The sequence below is a fragment of the Nyctibius grandis genome, chromosome 3 (assembly GCF_013368605.1).
Source record: "Nyctibius grandis isolate bNycGra1 chromosome 3, bNycGra1.pri, whole genome shotgun sequence".
NCBI lineage: Eukaryota > Metazoa > Chordata > Aves > Nyctibiiformes > Nyctibiidae > Nyctibius > Nyctibius grandis.
The window spans coordinates 44,406,266-44,420,962 of record NC_090660.1 but is presented as its reverse complement, the minus strand read 5'-3'; the positions used below and the strand labels follow the sequence as shown (position 1 = coordinate 44,420,962).

The 14,697-nt window shown below is 40.9% G+C and overlaps 1 protein-coding gene across 4 annotated transcripts in view; it reads left to right on the top strand.

Annotated features, from left to right (window-relative positions):
• The window catches only part of CARMIL1 (capping protein regulator and myosin 1 linker 1), a 213,223-nt gene that overhangs the window by 84,186 nt on the left and 114,340 nt on the right, over positions 1-14,697 (top strand). For all 4 annotated transcript variants that reach the window (XM_068396150.1, XM_068396151.1, XM_068396153.1 and 1 more), the window contains exons 3-5: positions 5,389-5,439; positions 9,922-9,981; positions 13,605-13,726. In XM_068396150.1, coding sequence (XP_068252251.1) covers positions 5,389-5,439; positions 9,922-9,981; positions 13,605-13,726 — 233 coding nt within the window. The remainder of the gene's footprint in view (positions 1-5,388; positions 5,440-9,921; positions 9,982-13,604; positions 13,727-14,697) is intronic.

Genomic DNA, 14,697 nt, shown 5'->3' with positions numbered 1-14,697 from the left:
GCTGTGGGTGAAGGTGGTGGTGCTGCGAGCCCTTAGATTGGGGCTGAACTGAGCCACTTTGCTGGTGTGAGCGCTCTGCAGAGAAACCCACCGTATGCCAAGTGATACCACCATTTCAGAAGCAGTGTACATGTTCGTGTTGTGCCTGAGCTAATTAGCCCTCCAAAAAGACCTGCAGGATGTCAGCTAGCCGCTTTGTGTAGGGAGGCTTTTAACAGACAGTGCTTTTAACAGACACCGCCTCACTCGAAACCAGCTCTCATATCCCTAACGTAGTACTGAAAGGGGCCTTTTATCTAATCAAACTCCAGTTGCTTTAGGATGGAGCATTTACAACATCAGGCCTGCAACCCAGGAAATGAACGGTCGATCCTATAGGGACTGAGAGAGACTGGATGCTTTAACACGTATTGATTTAGCTGTATTTTAACAAAACAAAAACTGTATTAGTGCTGCTGCTTTACCTCAGGTTATTATGTGTACATTAGATATCGAATCAGTAGTAGTAATGGCAAGCTTATGCTAGAAATCATAAAGCAACTAATAAGTGTGGAAACTTAAAAAATATGATGATATTTGGGATAATGTAATGAATAATGATAAAAATAGGGATGGTATAATGAAGAGGTCTACAAAGAAAAGCAACAGTCTTCTGGACTTCAAGGAATTCTCGAAATGATGGGTATCTAAATAAGAAAACCTGTCACAAATACTTCTTTCCTCAAGTAAATTATAATGGAAGAGACCGAAGCAGTTTTGAGGTTGATAAAATAGCAAATGCTGGGGGGGAAAGAAACGACAGTGAAAGGAAAGGATCAGAGCATGTATTTTAAGAAGTAAAACTGTAACAGTTGATTAAAGAAGTACTAAGGTTTTTTTTTTTTATATATATATATATATATATATATCTATCTGTGTCAATCAGTTTCCAGCAAGAGAAAAACATTTGGCTAGTCCATCATTTTCTTGAGATTTCAGCACAGGAAAGTTTCAAAACATTTGTGCTAGTGAGTGGAGCAAGTATCACGCGACTTCCCAGGGCCCATGAAGTGCTGGGGAGGCTTCATTTTGGTTTGTTTCATCACAAAGCCATGTACGCTCACTGTGTTTTCCAGAGCGCTCTATTCCTCTGCATTTTTAAAAGGGTAGTTGTGGTTTTTAAAAGACTTCTTTCATTTCCTTGTGAATTTGAAACCACTTTAAATATAGATAAGGTGGCTTGAGTTGCTGTGGTCTGTCTGGCGAAAGAGATGCAATTAGCACAGGGATGTGTTGCTCTAATGATCTTCCCCAGACTGACTGCCAGGTAGTGTGGCTGGGTTAACCCAAGTGCAGCCCTGTTAATTTAACTTTCAGTGCTAAAATGGGTAATAAGGCTAGGATTTGACAATAAATCACGAAATGCATATGTATGTTTATGTGTTGTTGATATACTTGCTGAGGATCTGTGTTCAAATTAATTTTATTTACTGAAACAAATTTTTTATTCTGGTAAATAGAAGATGACCTTGTAGGACATGAGTCTCTGGAGAAATAATTTGCAGAGTATGTTTTTGATGAACATTTCCAAATTAATTTCCAAATTTTAACTTCTTTCATGTACATTGTGAGCAGTATAGGGAGTGTTATGGAATTTGGAGTGATAAAAACATTTAAGAAATCATTAACTCGCGTATCTGTGTGTGAGTCGGAGTCATTTAACATTCAAATGATAATCCTATTTTGTGCTTGAAAAAAGGCAGAATAGGAAGACAGACCAAAGCTACTGTAAACTAAATAGAATTCTCTTTTATTGTCCCTTCCATGGAGCAGCAGCCAGGTTACGCACCCTGTATAAAATTCACCAGGACATGCTTGCTGCCTTCACATCGGTCACTTGCAAACCTTTTGGCTTAAGTGTGAATCCACTCCTGAGTGCCTTTCTTTACCCTGCATGTGTTTATCTTTTGATGGGATCGTTTAGCTTGATTAATGATGGAATACCACTTGTAACCAAACAAAATGGTTATGGAGGAATGGGGCTGCGACTTATTAAGCTGAACACGTGATCGTTTTCTTTATCGGGCAATAAGGTAGGTTATAGACCATGCCCAGCTGACATTCCTGATGGGTTGTGAGTGAGGGAGAGCTTTGTTCAGAGTTGTCCCTGAATAGTGGTCTGTTCCTCTTGAGTCTCTGGTTTTCAAAGTGACTTTGACCATGGCACTCCTTCTGTACTCAGGGTTCCCTGGGTGCAAAATAGGTATAACGGTGTCAGAATCTTCTCCATAAGATGCTTGAGAACTGCTACAGAGTAACTGGTGGCTACTTTTGCTTTTTAGTTTCTTTGAAGAAATTAAAATCTGCAGGAAATCTAGAATCTGCCTGTTCATAAAACCCAGCACTCCTGGATACTTCTGAATGCCCTAGACAATTATGCAATTAAGCACATACTCATTATTCATGTCAGAGGAATGCAACAGGGGCCTGGGACTTCCTTCACGAAAATAGCTCGGTGCTTTAAAAGGGGACTTGAACTGTCAGTGCGAAAACACCTCCCATGCCTCTGCCTGTGGCGCCAGCATTGTGTTTCGCAAGGGAAGGAATAGAGTGCTACTTGTTTTAAGTAATCTATAATATGTGTTCTGTTGCCCTTGCAAGTACTAACAACCATGCAGAAGCCTATTGACAGAGATATGGGTGAGCCAGTATCTTAATAGCCATTATTTGTTTATGCACTGCAGCCTTATGGAGGAGAAGGAGGTCACTGAAAACTGTTCAAGTTTCGCAGCTTATCCAAATCTCAAGTTGATTTGGGGTAGAGGCTACTGTGTTGCTAAATGTGAACAAAAATGGTGACGTTAAAATGTAGATGTCGCCTAAAAATTTTGAAAAGACTGAAAAAAAAATCAGCACTAAATTAAAGCTGATCTTGTCAAAGGTCACGACGCATGCTCATGGATTTTAGCAGCTAAAATTGTGATAAATGCCAAGCCTCCTCTTGGCCGTTTCTGCCAGTGTCAAAAAAAAAAAATCTAATCCTGCTGTTGTCAAGATGGGTCTTTAATTTTGTGGTAGTAGTTGACCTTGTCTTCAATTAACTTTATGTAAATATCAAACTCCTACTTGTTTGTGACACTCAGCTGTGAAAACTGTAGCAACCTCAGTGTTATTGGATTAGCGGGCTCAGGCTTTTTTTGTACCATCTTATTGCTCTAGAGTCATTTCTTTACTGCATGAGTGGGGAGTATCATCTCACAACAGCCCTCTCCTTTGTATGTAAATGCATCTTCTTAAGGTAAGTAGGTACTTCAGCTTTGTGTTTTAGCAAGATCACTTTGGGAACCTTAGTACGTCTACCACGCAGTGATACGCTGACGTATGCTCTATTGGAACATCATTTTCCAACAGAAGTGGAAGGTTACAGCCTTCTGATTACCTGGTTTGCATTTGCTCATGTGTGTTGTAATCATGTTAAAGGGACCCTGCCAATGCTCATAAAGTAGCTTGAACCCATATATGCAGGCAAACGTTTTGTAACAGGACTGTGGCATGATTTTCCTGTAACCAGCCATCCCACTGCAGTGGCAAATACACAAACACTGAACTCTCTAATGTTGTAGGCCAGTACCTAGAAGGTAAATATAGAAAGCAGCTCTTCAATAGCTGAGCTTTCCCCCGGTGTGTCTCAGTTCTGTGCCTGAGGTGTGGTGACCAGAAGCAGATCAGGAGAAGCTGTTGCAGCTGCTCTGCCTACTGATCCAGAGCCATTTTGCTGGTGGTGCTGGTGCAGGGAGGGTGCCTGATCCCCTACCCCTCTTGTGAGCTGGACAGCTTGTTTGTGGGTGCGATGTTGGGTAAGAGGGACACTCTTACTGATAGCGAAGCTTTTCTTGTGAGCGCATAGGGGTGTGCCTGAGGGTGTGATCCTCCCCAGAGGCTCCCAGGAGAGTGATGTGTCCCTGCTGTGGGTGGCTGCCCTGAGGAGGTGGGTGAGGGAGGGGAAAGAATCAAGGTTTTATTACTGTGAGAGAGAGTGGCTGTTGGGCTGGGGAAAGTGGGGTTGTGCAGTGGTAAAACCCCATGGTTTTGCCTTACAGAGGCAATGATTACTATTCCATAATGGTTTGGCTCTACATCAGTGATAACCAGAGCACTAGCTCAACCCTGAAACAGTCTGCTAATATCCAACACTAGTACATAGCAACATTTGTGCTCTTAGGTTTTAGCAAGACGTGGTTCACCTGAGATACCGAAGCTGAAATCTGAGCTCCCACGCGTTTGAACGGTGTTCAGAGCTGGGTGCTGGGTTGCCTTCTCAGACTCGTTCTCCCTCTCTGAGCGAGGAACACGTTTTGTGTCAACCTGCTCACCTGGAGATGGATACTTACTGAGCAGAACTGGGTTCGGGTGGTCCCAGCTGTGTGAAAAGGTCTACACATGCTGCGGGATCTTGATCCAGATGTTCAAATTAAGTTCATTTCAGTTTTTTGTCTGGAAAAAGATGGAGCCAACAATGGTTAATTCAAAAAGCAATACTGTAGTTTTGCAAAATGAGTCATCCCTTTTGCAAAGCGTATTGGAATGGGCTGCCCAGGGAGGTGGTGGAGTCACCATCTCTGGATGTGTTTAAGAAAAGACTGGACATGGCACTTAGTGCCATGATCTAGTTGACATGGTGGTGTAAGGGCAACGGTTGGACTCGATGATCCCTGAGGTCTCTTCCAACCTGATTGATTCTGTGTGATTCTGTGTGTAAAATCGGTGAGTGCGGTGTGCTACTGGAGATTGGAGTGGTACTTTTATATATCACTATATTTTGATTGGCAATAGCTTCCAAAATATTTGTTCTGTTGTGTTTTCTCCCTAGGGTCACTGTTCTCACTAATCTAATCACTTTTTTCCATTGTCCTTGCTGGAGAAGAAATGCAGGTTATGTCAATGAGAAATCTTTGCGTTGTTACTCTAGAAGTGCACCAAGTGTGTCTAAAAGAAAATGTTTGCTTATAGTCTCTTACAATACTAATAATAGCATGTTTATTTTGCATTTTTTTGTTATATTTAAGTACATCATATGTTCCTAGTAGGGCTTCTTATCCTTATTTCTTTTTAAATTGTCACCAGGATTGCTATTAGATGTTCTTGAGAGACTGATTAAATAAATTTCTTCAGTTTGATGCTATACTAACTAGCTTATAGCTGATCAGATTGCAGCAGTTTCTTTACTATGCTCAACTGGATCTGAGCCCAGTTTTGCTTCCTTCAGTGTATGACAGCAAAGGGAATCGACACTCAGCTCTACTAGAGGCTTTTTCCCTTTGGTTTCAGGATTTTCCTAGGAGGGAATCTTTAATAATATTCCTGATAAATTAAATATTTCTTACAAATTCTGTTCTTTATTTTCAATAGGTGTTGGCGTCATGTCGGGCATTTCTTTTAACATCTCGGATTCCCACCAAGGTAAAGCTACCGTTTCTATAAATATTCCGGTCTTTTAGATAAAAACGTAAGTTGCATAAGCTAATTTGCATAAACTTAGCATATTTTAGTTATACTTGTGCATCTGTTTAAAAAATAAGAATAAGGAATGGTATGTTGCATGGTGTTTAGTTTGTTAGAATGGTGCTTCTGTTAGTGTCTGTCTTAAATGGATATGACAATTTATATATACTGTTTTAGAGGAATTTTAACTTCTAGAAATGCAGGTGGGTGGAGAATTATTAAACACCAGCTTGAAGAACTATGAGATGAGTCTGCTGACCTTTGCAGTGGCACAGTTTATGTCCAGACAAGCTGATGTCATTATTCTCTCTAGTGTTGGTAGTGTCAAATAGGAATATATTTGATTTGGAGACAGAAATTATGTTGAGTTTTATGAAATTCTGCTGTTTTCTGATTATTTCTGTGGTTCATTTTGAAAAGCATCTTGCCAGCCTGCCTTGGCAGTGATGGTGAATTATTTTTTTTATTCCTGGGACAATTCATAATGATTGTTGTAGCAGAGAAAGGTAATTTCCATGTGAATGAAAATGACTGATGTGGAAGAACATCTCTTATCCAGCTCAGAATCAGTGAATGGGAATTTGGCACATGTTCTGTTTTGTTGTATTTTACACATACACATGTGTGTGTGGGGGGCAGTGTGTAAGAGTGTGTGTGTGTGTGTGTATATATATGCTTTATAGAAAAAACAGCATCAATAAATGGAGTGATTGATACCAGCTTTTCAGTTATGGGCACTGGTAATGTGACCGTCCTTACCTATAATTTGAAGATACTGACTGACAGGTAGGAAGACACTAGCTTGAATTTCTGCTGAAATTTATTTCCTTCAGTTGATCACCATGTCCCTGTAGCACATACGTCTCCAGTTGGTTGTCTGTTGGCTTTTGGATCACTGCAGTTTTTTTTTTTTAAGACAGGATTTGGTGACTGGTTGCATGGAAATCTAGAGCCAGCTGATGAACAGCTCAGACATCAGTGCAATGGCAGTATGATGGACAGGTGGTGATGGTGATCTTGTTAAATTATAGCAACTCCATTGTAATTCATCAAAAAGCTCTTGAAGGCTGGGGCTTGGAGTACTAAGGAACAGCTGTACTTCTAGTTTAGTGTTACAGACTCCTCTCAAAACTCCTTTTATTAAATGGATTTACATAGTTGAAAAACTTTTTTCTGTTTTCATGGAAATCTAGAATCTATGCTGTACTAACAAACAAATGTGTGACTAGTGATAACAAATGGATGAAAGGTGATCAGAAGAAACTGTGTCTGCTCATGATTTATGTCAAAATTAAACTTTGTGTATCTGAACAGTTATTAGAATGGTTGAAAATTCATTTCTTTTCTAGCAGGATTAATGAAATTTACTAAATTTTCTGAAGTCTGTAGTATTTTCAAAAGCTGCTCAGAAGCTTTTTGAGCCCGGGAACTTCCATATAACTGGCATGCAGTAACTCCTAGCAAGACAGCTGAGAACATGCTGCAAAGACACTATTCCTCTGGGGACCTGTCACAGAATTGAATACGCTGAGAGGTGGCCAGTTCTGAGTGACTGTTTATTACTACATCTGATTCCAAGCTTTGCTTTTCCTTAAACAATGCTGTTGAGATGTATCTACTAAACAAGGATCAAAGTTAAAAGGAATAAAGGTTGATTAACTAGAATATCAACTCAGATGAATATCCTTAGAGCAAGGATATTACAATGGCCACCTCATAACTTTACACTCAGGTCCAGTCAGTTCATTTCCACTAATCAAGATGGATTGATAAGAAAGGAAGTACTCAAAGCCTACTAATTCTTGCTTCAGTCTGTATGAAATGTAGTTGCAACATTAGTAAATGTTGGATGTGTCATCAAGCCCACAGATAAGTGTATGAAATATTTGTGGGAGTGTAATTCAGGTTTGTGAACATATTTATAGTGCTTTCAGTAAGTTTCGATTGAAAAAAAATTGGAAACTGTGAAATTAGCTGTCTTGGTAACTGCAGGGTCCCTAAATGAGAGGCACTCAGCTTTTTAAGAGGATTTTTAAAAAATATAATTTTAGGTAATAAATTAGATTATGCTTTTTAAAACCTTGTAAAAATTATTTTGTAGTTTCAGGTAGATGGTGTTTAGAATGTATTTTTGCTGCAACGCAAGGACTGTAAATCTGTGGTTTTAGGTAGAAAAATGATCCAAAGATGAACTACACAGATGTGGCCACATTTCCTGGTATTTGTTAATTCTAGTCAAACGAATTTTTGCAGAATGAATTCTTGAGTCTGGATATGTGTAAACTTTTCTCAGGAGTAGAAAAGTATTTTTGATCTTGTGTACATATATATATGTGTTTGCATATACAAAGTACGTTAGCAAAAGCAGAGCCTTCAATCTGGTAGGTAAATAATTTGCAAAATAGGATTTCAATCATAGAAACCTTTCCCTAACACTTCGTTGTGATTTGGGTAAATAAATGTTAGTCTCACACGTCTAATTGTTTAATTTGACTAGCACTGGAGAAAAAGAGCCTTTCACTTCTGTAAGTGTAGTCTGGCTTACTCCAGTAGTGAGAAAGAGCTGCTATGGGTTTTGTTTTTCTTTATGGTGTGAATGAAGTGCACAGAGCTATGTCTTGCCATCACAAAAGATTGCCAGTCTTAGCCAAGAAATCAGGCACTGAAGAGGCCTAAAGAGAAGTGAATGTCTTACCCTTGGAAAGACGCAAGGTGCTGATGTGGGTGCTGGGAAGATGGTTGCGCTGGTTCTGCCTCTCTTGCCTCAGTTCCCTGTGGACTCTCGCTTCGTAAGCAGCTGCCATGGCACCCCTGTGGTCTGAAACAGCCTGTTTGCTGTGGGATGCTGCCCACGCAGCAGAATAAGTGAACCAAAGCACGTGAAGGCTCCTCGAAAACTTCAGCGTAAAGTTTAGTAACTAAATTAGGTCTTTGGTGGAAGGTGGACTTTTCACAGAAGTGGCTGAGGGATGCTTTTATCTTCTGATGCTGTCAAATCATGAGAGCAATCGAAGGGAAAAGGATTCAGAAAATAGGCAACAAAGAACAAATAGACAGTAATAACATCTTCAATCTTTGCAGTTGTGAGTGGATAATGTACCTAAGTGCTTAAAAAGGTCTTCTATTTCCTTAAAACCCCCTAAATTTTAGCTCATTCTAAATCATAACTATTTTAATTGGAATTTTTTGGGCAGCTTCATCCTGTGGCAACACTCTTCATGACTGCTTATAGATTTGCCAGTGAGACTTTGGCATTGAGGAGCTCTCCCTACTATCTTGCTGCTTTCTGAAAAACTTTCAGCTGGTTTATGGTTGGAAACTGGTACCTCTGTTCCCGACTTCCCAATGCGCTGTCACAGCCTTTGCAGAGAGGGAGTCTTGAGAGCTGCTTTGGGGTTCTGAGCACCCCAGGAGTTGTTCAGGGTCATTTTTAGAAAAAGATTGCCACAAATATAGAAATAGAATAACATGGTGTGTGACAGTTAGTTTGGGAGCACCCTGACTGTGAACCTAGGATAAGATAAAGTACAGGAAACTTTGTGCAATTCAAACAGACTGCTCAGTTGCAATGGTTTTAATGATAAATAAAAGGAAATGACCATGCTAACGTCTTGCCCTGTAGTTATGATTCAGTCCAAGAGGTTTGTTTTTTTCTGCATATCTCAGCTGTCAAGATGTTTGTCTACGTAGTTGTGAATTCAGATCTTAGCACACTCCCTGTAGCCCTAGATTTGTCCTTGGAGAAGAGGAATTTCCTGCCGCCTTCTAAGCTTCAGTTTGGATTCAGTATGTTCACCCTTCTTCCATGCCTATCCTGACTGTTGTCCAGATAACCCACTCAGGCAAAGCTAATGTATTATTTCTTCTCGTACTTTTAGACATGCTAAAGCAGTCTTGAGCATTTATATATCTATATCTGTATCTATATATCTATATATAGTATTTTTATTTATATATGTATATATAAAAAAATTGTGTGTGCATGTCCCTTCAGCTTCTGTGCAGTAAAATTTTTTCACGTCTATGATCAGTGTAACTAATGCAGAAGTAATATGTGATGCTGTAAGTATTGTAATCAATGATTATTCAGTCACAAGAGTACACATCAGTTGGGTATTGTATGAACAATGCTTTTCATAGTAAAATTTTGTCAAAAATTTTGTTATAAGCTTATGTGCTTATGGCCTGCAGTAAAAGGTCCAATGTTGTGTTCCTATAACCTCTAATAACCATTTGAACTGGTAACAAGCAAATGTAAGTGTTCTTTCAGTGTAAAATGCGATCAGATAAGATATTAACAAATACTTAGTGTCAATTACAGAAATTGATGTAAAAGTAGCCTTGCACAAGGTTTTCTTAACCTCATTGAAAAGCGTAAAGTGCTCTTTAAAATAAGATGATGTTTGCACTAATGTGGCATTTTCACTTTTTTAACTACAGTTAGAACTAACTTTCAGCTACTTGGAAATCCAAGGAGTAACTTCCAGTAAGCCAGGTCAGGTGAGTGTATTCTAGATAAAAGATACTTGTTTACTCATTGCTAAATCTGTTCCAGTCAAGGAGGTAATGCTCTAACATGCATGTGTCCCCATCTGGTGAGCACACTGTTTGCATTCTTACATTCATGATACTTTAAAGTCTTAATAAAGATAAGAATTTAAAGAGTCAATTTCAGGAATGTGTTGTGCAGGTGGGATGATGATAAGAAATAATTTTTTTTTCCTAGTTCAATATGGTACAAGTTTTCGTTTGTCTCATAAGTGAATGTTTTTCTCAGAGATGATAAAACACTGGTGTCTGGTATATAATCATCCCCATGCAAGCCTGAATGGCTTTTGTGGTGTATACCTTTATGGTGAAGCCAAAAGCTACTGCTTACGTCGCAGGCAGAAATGGTTTGCTTCCAACTATTCTTGGTGCCGTTACTGTATATAACACAAAATATATTTGACAGCAAGTTATGTGGCCAAAAAATTGAATGTTAAAGAGAAGGTGCTGAAAAGAAGAATGCTTTTAATACATTTTTCATTCATAAGATGAGTATGTTGGCAAGATTTGACAGTCCAATTGTATCAAAGTCTTCATGTGTTTCATGTCTGTTTGGCTTTTAAAGAGCTTTTTAAAAACAGGAGCATCTGACACTTTCTTTGAACTCTGAAAAGCTCTAATTGTGTTTAACATGTCATCTTTTTAACCTGGCTTTTGAAGCTTTCCTTAAAGGAGAAAAAAAAAAGGGTCCAGATGTTTACTATTTTAATGGAGAGACATGTAGTAAATTCTGTGTATGTTTTTGTGGCTTGCTTTATTTAAGGTACTAAAATGCCATGGTAGATAATGCTAATTATTCCCGAAGGCATAGACATTCACTGTTGTAGCAGGGTTTACAAGGGATTTTCATCAGCCTCACTTTTAGTATACCATTTTCCTAAAATATTTTTTAAGGTTTTGCATGTTTACATTCATTTGTGTTTTAAATGTGTAAGGCTTATAGCTGAAGGCAGGCAGAATCCTAGATTATTGCGTGCGAGGCAAATGATATTGTTGCAGTTTTCCTGCATAGAGTGTGTTGTATCTGTGATGCCTGAAAGACATAGTCTTGTGCTAGGCATCTCGCAGAAAGCCATGAAGAGCTTCCCACTGTAAGACAGGTGAACAAATGGATAGAGTAATATAGGGAAATGTTGTGTTAATATTGGTGATGATGAAAAACAGCAGTAACTTGCCCACTCACCCATTCATCTTCAGGGAGTGATGGCAACAGGTTTAGAAAAGAGTTAAATTGGTGGGAAAAGGTGTGAAGATTCTTGGTGTGCTTTTGGCATAATACAGCCTCTTCGAGGGTTATCCTGCTGATGACCCTAGACATGAACTGGGAACCAAAAGAGCCCTGGGAACCAGTTTCAACTGTAGCATACAGAATCACAGAATCACAGAATCAACCAGGTTGGAAGAGACCTCTGGGATCATTGAGTCCAACCGTTGCCCTGGCACCACAATGTCAACTAGACCATGGCACTAAGTGCCATGTCCAGTCTTTTCTTAAACACATCCAGAGATGGTGACTCCACCACCTCCCTGGGCAGCCCATTCCAATGTCTAATAACCCTTTCTGTAAAGAAATTCTTCCTAATGTCCAACCTGAACCTCCCCTGTCGAAGCTTGAGGCTGTGTCCTCTTGTCCTATCGCTAGTTGCCCAGGAGAAGAGGCCAACTCCCACTTCACTACAACCCCCCTTCAGGTAGTTGTAGACGGCAATAAGGTCACCTCTGAGCCTCCTCTTCTCCAGGCTAAACAACCCCAGCTCCCTCAGCTGTTCCTCATAGGACAGACCCTCCAGACCCTTCACCAGCTTGGTCGCCCTCCTCTGGACTCGCTCCAACACCTCAACATCTTTCTTGAAGTGCAGGGCCCAGAACTGGACACAGTACTCAAGGTGCGGCCTCACCAGTGCCGAGTACAGAGGGACGATCACTTCCCTAGACCGGCTGGCTACACTATTCTTAATAGAGGCCAGGATGCCATTGGCCTTCTTGGCCACCTGGGCACACTGCTGGCTCATGTTTAGCCGTCTGTCGATCAGCACCCCCAGGTCTCTTTCCACCGGGCTGCTTTCTAACCACTCTTCCCCCAGCCTGTAGCGCTGCATGGGGTTGTTGTGGCCGAAGTGTAAGACCCGGCACTTGTTCTTGTTGAACCTCATGCCGTTGGTCTTGGCCCATCTATCTAACCTGTCCAGATCCCTCTGTAGGGCCTTCCTACCCTCCAGCAGATGGACACTCCCACCCAGCTTGGTGTCATCTGCAAATTTGCTGAGGGTGCACTCAATCCCTACGTCTAGATCATCTATAAAGATATTGAACAGCACCGGCCCCAGAACTGAGCCCTGGGGAACACCGCTAGTGACCGACCGCCAGTTGGACTTTGCCCCATTCACCACCACTCTCTGGGCTCGGCCATCCAGCCAGTTTTTAACCCATCGAAGAGTCCACCCATCCAAGCCCCAGGCAGCCAGTTTGTCTAGGAGGATGCTGTGGGAGACAGTGTCGAATGCCTTACTGAAGTCTAGATAGACTACATCCACAGCCCTACCCTCATCTACTAAGCGGGCCACTTTGTCATAGAAGGAGACCAGGTTGGTCGAGCAGGACCTGCCTTTCATGAATCCATGTTGGCTGGCCCCGATGCCCCCATTGTCCTGCATGTGCCGTGTAATGGCACTCAGGATGATCTGTTCCATCACCTTGCCCGGCACTGAGGTCAGGCTGACAGGCGTATAGCTCCCTGGATCTACTATGCAATGTCCCCTCTTGTACTGTCTATCTGCACTTCTTATTTATTCCTAATGTTAGCTTCTTACTGTGTGTGAACAGCTCATCATCTGAAAGAGTTTATGGCTTGGGCCGTGCTAAATAGTCACATTGGAGAAGACAGAAACATTACAGTGCTTCCTGTGATGCAGCTGAAAGCAGGAGCAGACCTGGTGTGTCAGTCATACTGTAATCTAATTTGATTTTGAACACTCAGTATATAACAGAGATGGGTTGCAAAAGGCTTTATTTTTTTCCCCCTAGCTGAAGCACGTATCCCCTAGACAGCAGGACCGTTATGTTACCTGAGTTACTGCTTCACGTGAACCAAGACAGTATGTTACCATAACATTTTCTTAAACTGCATAGATCAAAGCATTAGAGCTTTTCTAGAGGATCACAGACATTTACGACTCTTGTTTTTTGCTGGAGTAAGCAGGCCCTGCTCGTTCAATAGTTTCCTGTCAGGCTGCGCTCACTTCTCTTGGTGTTCTGGGATGTGTTTCAAAAGGGGACAATGCTGTGAAAAGTTCTTGGTTTTTGAAGTGTCAGCTGAGGTCAAGATCCTTTGAAAATTTTATTCCCATGGGAAGTAGGGCACTGTTAGGAAAAGCAAAGTTTGAGTACGGGGTTCTTGTACATTCAAGAACAACTTTCAGAAACTTTACCTGGAGCATTGTTGTGTCATGTCTTAAAGAATAACAGATTCCTACCAACATGCAAAGCATTCAGCTGGCATCCAAAATACTCTCCTTTCTAAATAGACATGAATTATATGATACCCAGTTCTTGCCCTCATGCCCTTTTATTTGTAGTTGATTATGGAAACTGAGAAATGCATCATCTCCATGAAGATGGCATCCTCGGAGGATGTGAACGAGGTGCTGGCACACATTGGGACCTGCCTCAGGAAGATATTCCCTGGACTCTCGCCAGTGTAAGTGTCTCTTAGGGCACCTCTAGCAGGAACAGATTGTGTGGAAAGGGTGACACCGCTTTTTTGTCTGCTTGTCTCCCCACCCTGACCTCAGAAATGCACTGAGAATATGAGAAACACCTTGAGGCAAGCGCCAAGCTTTTGTCCAGGTGTGTGGCAGAACCAGGAGGCAGTGCAGAGCATAGGTAAGCTATGCGTGCTCTGTAGGGTCACAAGAGCCTTTGTTTTGAAGGAGCGATGCACGTATTTGGAGCCTTAATTTTTCATTTTACCTTACTGCCTCTCCAACCTCAGGTATAGCTTAGGTTCTGGCTTTTTGTTATAGTTTACTCTTTTTGGGGTTTTGTTTTGTTTTGTTTTGTTTTCCCAAGAACTGAGTTGGGAGAGGAAGGAAAAGTTCTGTTTACTTTCAGTGTTTGCAAAATGATGCACATGACTGGGAGCCGCCTTCTTCAAAACTGAGCCCTGGGCAGTCTTGTCATATACTTTCCATGTTGTAACGGGCTCCTTGGGTTGTACATCTTCTCTAGCTTTTTTGCTCTGCTTCTTTATGCATTGTTCTTGCCTTTGTATTTTTCTTCCTGTATCTGTGCCTCTGAATTTTATCATCGTGCAGCAATTCTCAGTTGTTTTTCTTCATTTTATTTTCTTTCTTCTCTCTGTCCTTGCCTCATCTTCATCATTCTATACCAGATCATGCAGCTGTACTATTACTCTCTTCAGCTTCTGGTTTTCACCAATATTAGAGAAAATGGACTGCGCAAAAGAGTTTTCCCAGACATGTTGATTTTTATAAGTGAACTCTTGTAACAGACAGTAGATGTGAATGGTCAGGCTAAATTTACATGTTTTATTTTGGGTGCATGTCTTTATTATTCACCTTTCCTGTAGGTGGAGTAGGAAATCAAGTTCATAAACTCTGGCTGGCATTTTCTTTTTCTCTGAGGCAGTATTATTAACTGCCTGAATGG